At 47.1% G+C, this 8052-nt stretch overlaps 1 protein-coding gene across 1 annotated transcript in view; it reads right to left on the bottom strand.

The window, feature by feature from the left end:
* The window catches only part of fam83c (family with sequence similarity 83 member C), a 15926-nt gene extending 10622 nt beyond the window's left edge, over nt 1-5304 (bottom strand). The window contains 2 exon segments of the mRNA XM_080461278.1: nt 4588-4617; nt 4619-5304. Of these exon segments, the coding sequence (XP_080317404.1) occupies nt 4588-4617; nt 4619-5206 (618 nt within the window). The 5' untranslated portion in view covers nt 5207-5304.
* Nucleotides 5305-8052: the final 2748 nt, after the last annotated feature.

Here is an 8052-nt window from a genome sequence, read left to right as displayed (position 1 = left end):
TAACAACACGCTGAAACATTGTTTTCAGAACGTTGTCATGTACATGTGAAATGTTTTTGAAACAAAAACATAACGATCAGTTTTGATCTTTTATTTTTACGTCTACACAGTTTTCATCGTCGTCTGGATCTTACTTCCCCTCCGGAGGTTATGGAACAAACCCTTTAAGTGGGCGTGTCCAGGCTGACGTCCTTCCACTGTCCAATCAGAGGCCAGCAGCTGTTGCTGTTATGGACTCTGGAAGGCTGAGGACTTTAAAACTAGACGTCCTGGATTCAGGTGAAGTTTGTCTGGCGTCAGTTAGTGGCTGTTCTAATCTGAAAGTTCTTCCTGAATGAAGTTTGTCCTCCCAGCAGGAAGCATCAGAGGTTATGAGGTCACTGGAGGGAAGTGGAGCAGGTCACTGGAGGAAGAACCTCCATCTGATCAAACTCACGATCCCACAGTGATTAAATCCTCCATGTGAAGTTCAGGTGAGGTTCCCTGTTCCTCTCCGGGGTCGGTGCCCTTATGGTCTCCAGGGACTGCTGCCGTTACAAAGGAGCCCACGACGAAGCAGCAGATCTGCTGGACTGGAAGCATCAGTTCTGGTTCCGTTGGATTCTGGGTTTTCTCTTCAGGTGGAGCAGGTTTCACGTTGACAGGCGTCTTCTCCCCGCTGGTCACAGTCCGACCTGATAGAGGCAGCGTCACCGATCGGTTCCTGATCAACAGGCTCGTACTGGAGGCGTCTGCAGGGTCCGCCTGACGTCAATACCGTCTTCCACCCAGTGGGCAATGGTCCAGGGACCATGTGACCACACCGCCGCGCTGCGCCACAACAACAACAACCAGAGACGCCTCCTCTGAGGAGCCAGAATATCAGAACTGAGTGGAACATGAAGAACTTTAGGAAAGGAGAACGCCACCACTAGAACAGGAGATAGTTTCAGGATTGTTACGTCATGGCAGCTCTGCTCTGGCACATGCACCACCAGAGGAAGTACTTCCTCCTCTTCCCAAGATGGGCATGTGTGGGCGGAGCCAGTCCAGCTCACACAGACACAGCAGATTCTGAATGTAGCTCCTATGATCCAATATTCAAATGAGGAAAATCAAGGAGGAGCTGGAGAACAGGAGGAGGAGGAGGAGGTGAACAGGAGGAGGAGGTGAACAGGAGGAGGAGGAGGAGAACAGGAGGAGGAGGAGGAGGTGAACAGGAGGAGGAGGAGAACAGGAGGAGGAGGAGGTGAACAGGAGGAGGAGGAGAACAGGAGGAGGAGGAGGTGAACAGGAGGAGGAGAGAACAGGAGGAGGTGAACAGGAGGAGGAGGTGAACAGGACGAGGAGGTGAACAGGAGGAGGAGGAGGAGGTGAACAGGAAGAGGAGGAGGAGGTGAACAGGAGGAGGAGGGAGAACAGGAGGAGGAGGAGGTGAACAGGAGGAGGAGGAGGAGGAGAACAGGAGGAGGAGGAGAACAGGAGGAGGTGAACAGGAGGAGGAGGTGAACAGGACGAGGAGGTGAACAGGGAGGAGGAGGAGGAGGTGAACAGGAAGAGGAGGTGAACATGAGGAACAGGTGAACAGGAGGAACAGAGGGGAACAGGAGGAGGAGGAGAATAAGAGGAGGAGGTGGTGAACAGGAAGAGGAGGTGAACAGGAGGAATATGATGAGGTGAAAAGGAGGAGGAGGAGAACAGGAGGAACAGGTGAACAGAGGAGGAGGAGAACAGGAGGAACATGATGAGGTGAACAGGAGGAGGAGGTGAACAGGAAGAGGAGGAGAACAGGAGGAACAGGAGGAGGAGGTGAACAGGAGGAACATGATGAGGTGAAAAGGAGAGGAGGTGAACGGGAAGAGGAGGTGTGAACAGGAGAACAGGTGAACAGGAGGAGGAGGAGAACAGCAGGGAACAGGAGGAGGAGGAGGTGAACAGGAGGAACATGATGAGGTGAAAAGGAGGAGGAGGAGAACAGGAGGAGAAGGAGGTGAACAGGAGGAGGAGGTGAACAGGAAGAGGAGGTGAACAGGAGGAACATGATGAGGTGAACAGGAGGAGGATAGGAGAACCTTAAGGCTCCATTACACAACATTTTCTAGTGAAAATACAAAACTTTTGTAGCTTTTAGTTGTTCTGTCACCGTAATAACAATCCATCTTGGTAGTTTTATTTTGACAGTCACCGTAATAACAATCCATCTTGGTAGTTTTATTTTGACAGTCACCGTAATAACAGTCCATCTTGGTAGTTTTATTTTGACAGTCACCGTAATAACAATCCATCTTGGTAGTTTTATTTTGACAGTCACCGTAATAACAGTCCATCTTGGTAGTTTTATTTTGATAGTCACCGTAATAACAATCCAACTTGGTGGTGTGTGTGTGTGTGTGTGTGTTTTCAGTATTAAAACTAACAACAGCACCAACTAGTGGCCCGACATGAAAGCATTTTCAGCATTTCTGCCGTTTCCATGGAAATGGACATCGTTTTCAAAACGTCGTGTAAATATGAAACTTTTCTGAAACAAGAACACAACCGATGTATTTTCACCTGAACTGTCGTCGTGGCAACCGAGCAGAACCAAGAGGACGTGATGTCATTGGATGTTTTACCAGTTTACTGGAAGAAAAACCTGCAGGAAGGCCTCGGCGTTACACTGATCATTTCACTTACAGTCTGTTAGACTTAAGGTAAATACATTAAAATACATTAAAATGTTTTTAAAGGCGTATAAAGTGTGTGAGACGTGTTTGTGAAGCAGAGAGCTCCACACCAATAACAACTCAACATAGAGCCTCGGGGCTGGAACACACCGCCAGCGGAGGTTTTCCAGGTCCTCCGCTGCCGCGAGACACGACTGTGTTTCCGTCAGGCGGTCTGATGAGTCGCCCTGAGGATCGATGACACCCCCCCCCCCCCCCGGGTCAAAGGTCACTTTGTCCTGCTGTGTTTACCTGAACTCCCAGAGTGAGAGAAGACGAAGACCTGCAGCTGTTGACTCGACGGATCCCAGAGACAAACCTGCTTTACGTGTGTGTCTCTGTCTGTGTGTGTGTGTGTGTGTGTGTGTGTGTGTGTGTGTGTGTGTGTGTTTACACTCTGCTCGACGTAGTGTCACAGGAAGTCACTTACACGTAGCGCGAGGCCGACTGTCGAGAGGTCAAAGGTCAGGTGGAGCGAAACACGTCTCAGGACAGTTAAAGTCAAATCCAATAAAACAACAAAGAGACACAACAACATCAAACCGCCTCGCCGCTGCTTCGCCCTTTGACCTCTGCTGACTGACTGATAAGAGGGATCGAACACGGCGGCGGGGCAGGGGGCGGAGCAGACAAGTGGGAGGGGCCAACTTCAGCCTGTTGACTGTGAAACAAACGGAGTGGAAACCTCAAGAGAGACGAAGGAAGGAAAAACAACTTGTACACGGCTCACTGCCTCCAGTGGAGGTACAGGTGGAGGTACAGGTGGAGGTACAGGTGGAGCGACAGGTGAAGGTGAAGATGGTGCTCCAAGTGGAGCTACAGGTGGAGCTCCAAGTGGAGCTCCAAGTGGAGCGACAGGTGGAGCGACAGGTGGAGCGACAGGTGAAGGTGAAGATGGTGCTCCAAGTGGAGCTAAAGGTGGAGCTCCAAGTGGAGCTACAGGTGGAGCTCCAAGTGGAGCTCCAAGTGCAGCGACAGGTGGAGCGACAGGTGAAGGTGAAGATGGTGCTCCAAGTGGAGCTAAAGGTGGAGCTCCAAGTGAAGGTAAAGGTGGAGCTACAGGTGGAGCTACAGGTGGAGCTCCAAGTGAAGGTTGAAAAGTTGGTCCAACAAACAAACCAAAGAATAAATACTCCATGTGGATGAAAACAACCTTTGTTGGTGAAGTAATAAACTACTGCACCTCGAGGAGCAACAGGAAACTACTTTGTTTCCTGTTTAGAACGTCGCTCTGTAAACCTGGAACTTCTCAGACACTGAAAACGATGTTTTCACTTGAAAAGCTGTCCTGTCCTCTAAATAAGGTCTCAGTCAACTTCCAGAAAAGTTTAAAAACAAAACGTCTCAACCGGAATCTCACATTTACTCATCCTGGGACAATAACAAAATAAATATCTGATCTAATCTGAGAACTGGTGATGTGTTGCTTCTGTACTCCGTTTACTCTTTTGAATCTTTTAGTTAGATTAATTTAGTTTATCTTTTAGTCTGATAGATTAATTTAGTTTCTTTTAGTTTGATTGATTTAGTTTCTCCTTTAGTCTGATAGATTAATTTAGTTTATCTTTTAGTTTGATAGATTAATTTAGTTTATCTTTTAGTTTGATTAATTTAGTTTATCCTTTAGTTTGATAGATTAATTTAGTTTATCTTTTAGTTTGATAGATTAATTTAGTATCTTAAAGTTTGATTAATTTAGTTTATCTTTTAGTCTGATAGATTAATTTAGTTTATCTTTTAGTTTGATTAATTTAGTTTATCCTTTAGTCTGATTAATTTAGTTTATCCTTTAGTCTGATAGATTAATTTAGTTTATCTTTTAGTTTGATAGATTAATTTAGTTTATCTTTTAGTCTGATAGATTAATTTAGTTTATCTTTTAGTTCAATCATAGGTAAAGAACGTTTTTCATTGCAGAGCCTAAATGTCTATTTATTTATCTGGATATTTGACAGTAAATATCTAGTAAAACTAACTAAATATAATAAATTAGAATATATATAATCCCCCCTGACCTTGTTGGCCTTGTTGATGAGGGACCGGACCAGGTCCTTGATGTTGTGGGACTTGTCCCTCTGGAAGTAGATCTGGGTCTCGGACGGTCCGTAGCGAGCCTTGTTGTCCGGCCAGCCGAGCTCCAGCATCGGCGGCTCCTCGTCGGACATCATGGGGAAGTAAGTCCCGGAGGTGAGCTCGGACACGGCGTCCCCGTCCCCGCAGTCCCGCTCCGCGGCCCCGCCGCTGTCGGAGTCGCCGGCCCTGCTGGCCGCGTGCTGGCCGATGTAGTGGATCTCCAGCGGGGACAGGAAGTTGACCTCCCGCTCCTCGGACAGCACCCTGCGGTACTCCTTCTCCCCGAGCTCCAGCAGCGCGTCCGTGGCGAGCCGCGCCGCCTCGTTGTGGCTCAGCTCCAGCGTGGAGCCCTGCCGCCACGGGTTCTTCACCTCCTCCAGCCGGGACGCCAGCTTCCCCAGCGGCTTCCGGCCGTTGGTGGCCGGCCGCAGGCCCTCCGAGCTCAGCATGGTGCGGAGCGGAGGACCGGGGGACCGGGGGGAGAGAACCGGGAGAGAGGACCGGAGAAAAGAGGGACAAAATACCTGCAGAAACTACCTGCAGCCGCGCTCCGACACCGACATGCCGCCTTGGGGAACCAGGATGAACACAGAGCGGATTATGACGGATTGATCAATAATCCAGCTGGACCAGGAGGAAGAGCGCGTCCGGAGCGCAGAGACAGACTCCGCGGAGCGCAGCCGAATGACCCCGAAGAGTCCCGGAACCGGAGGAACAACCCCGAAGAGTCCTGGAACCGGAGGAACAACCCCGAAGAGTCCCGGAGGAACAACCCCGAAGAGTCCCGGAACCGGAGGAACAACCCCGAAGAGTCCCGGAGCGCAGCCGGAACAAACCGTGTGAGCGTCCGCAGCGGAGGATTCCTCTCCGACTCGCTGACCCCCTGCGGCCGTGGAAAATGGGCCGCAAGTCTCAGGTTCCCGGTGCCACAAGACTCCAGCAGCCGCCGCAGTCCGCCCCGGGTCAGGTGTGCTGCTCACCGCTCACCTGTTCACATCTGAACGATCATTGGACCGCCGAGTGAGAAGCCCCGCCCCCTGCCGACGTCACCAGGCCAACCAGATCAAAACAGGTAAGAGAGAGAGAGAGAGAGAGAGAGAGAGAGAGAGAGAGAGAGAGAGAGAGAGAGAGAGAGATACAGAGAGAGCGAGAGAGAGATACAGAGAGAGAGAGAGAGAGAGATACAGAGAGAGAGATACAGAGAGAGAGAGAGAGAGAGAGATACAGAGAGAGCGAGAGAGATACAGAGAGAGAGAGAGAGAGAGAAAGAGAGAGAGAGCTACAGAGAGAGAGATACAGAGACAGAGAGAGAGAGAGAGAGAGAGAGAGACAGAGAGAGAGAGAGAGATACAGAGAGAGCGAGAGATACAGAGAGAGAGAGAGAGAGAGAGAGAGAGAGAGAGATACAGAGAGAGAGAGAGATACAGAGAGAGAGAGAGAGAGATACAGAGAGAGAGAGAGATACAGAGAGAGAGAGATACAGAGAGAGAGAGAGAGACAGAGAGAGAGAGAGAGACAGAGAGAGAGAGAGAGAGAGAGAGAGACTTCATTCACTTTATCTCTCTTTAAAATGACATAAATCTATAAGGAGGTAAAACGGGATCAATAATATAAGAAAAATATCTGAACAAATCAGATCAAATCATTTCAGGCAGATCATTCATAAAAAATCAATTATTAAGTTAACAAAATTAAAAACCATGAAAGTGTGAATCAATTAGATTTATTCTGTTAATGAAGATATGATGGAGACTGTCAGTGGTTTTAATAACAGAGAAAAACAGGAAATAAAATAAAGTAGTAAACTATATAAACTAAAATATTTTTACATTGCTCACATGACAATTAAAAAAACATTAAGTTCATAATTTTAATGAAAACCCAAGAAATCATTATTCACGTGATTGTTAATTACATTAATTCAAATTAAAAAAATAAAAGATCAAGAAAATTTAAAGAAAAGTAGAAATAAAAATCATCAAAACATTTTAAAGAATTTCTTTTACAGGTGGAATAAAGCCGCGATAAGCAGGAAAATAAAACAATATTTAAAGTAACATTTAAATAAGTTTGTCAGAATAAATCAGTGAACTACAAACATTTAAATCAGAAAATATCATGAAATAACAAACTGAAAAATAAATTAATCCTCATCGCATTATCCGTTAGCAGTTAGCAATAACTGTTAGCAGTTAGCATTATCCGTTAGCAGTTAGCATTACCCATTAGCAGTTAGCATTATCCGTTAGCAATAAATGTTAGCAGTTAGCATTATCCGTTAGCAGTTAGCATTATCCGTTAGCAGTTAGCAATAACTGTTAGCAGTTAGCATTATCCGTTAGCAGTTAGCATTACCCATTAGCAGTTAGCATTATCCGTTAGCAATAAATGTTAGCAGTTAGCATTATCCGTTAGCAGTTAGCATTATCCGTTAGCAGTTAGCAATAACTGTTAGCAGTTCGCATTATCCGTTAGCAATTAGCAATAATCATTAGCAGTTAGCATTAGCACAGGCTTGTTGAAGAAAACAGCTTCACTACAACGTTTTACTTTTTTAACAGGAAGTGATGTCAGACTGGATTTGTAAATATAAAGGTTGGATTGTGAAGAAGGTCAAAGTCACAAAGTTCTTCAACATGGCCGCTCGCAGCGCGACACGTTAGCATTAACAAGAGCTCTTGTGGCTCCGCCCCGGTGCGTCTGTGAAGCTTCGGCCGTCTCACGATCCACTGGAAGAAGAAGAAACAAGCGCTCCTCTAACAGTCTGAATTCTAACCCAACATAGCAGTGTGAAGCATTAGCTTAGCATTAGCACTAGGACCGTTTCAGCCTCGGTGTTTTGGGGGAATGAAGTTACGATGTTTCCGTGGATTAATATTAACGTTGACCTCAGAGGAGCCGCCATATTGTTTTCTGACTCCTGGAATATTTGAATGTTTTCTTTTGTGTTTTTCCAGGAAGTGACGCCTTCTGAGCTGCGAGGAAACGCCGAGTCACACACGTCAGCGGCTTCGTGTTTCCACTGCTCGTCTAAAAGCATCAGAGAGTCGACACGCCAGCTTGAGCAAACTTTGTGAAACACAAAGTTGTGAAACAAAAAGTTGTGAAACAAAAGAGCGTGTTGTTGCTCTGATCCGTCCACCGTTTAAAATCCTCCACTGCGCCGCCGGCCCACATTTAAAAGCTGGCAGGGAGCCAGCTCTTATCGCCAAGCTTTTTATAGTGCAGAGAACTCGCCGGGCCGGTTCCCGCCGTGACCTGCGCACGCTGCATGGGAACCCACGGCTCAATGTGG

Source organism: Lipophrys pholis (assembly GCF_963383615.2).
Source record: "Lipophrys pholis genome assembly, chromosome: 4".
NCBI classification, from domain to species: Eukaryota; Metazoa; Chordata; class Actinopteri; order Blenniiformes; family Blenniidae; genus Lipophrys; species Lipophrys pholis.
The sequence above is the reverse complement of the archived record's forward strand: the minus strand, read 5'-3'. Positions and strand labels throughout refer to the sequence as shown.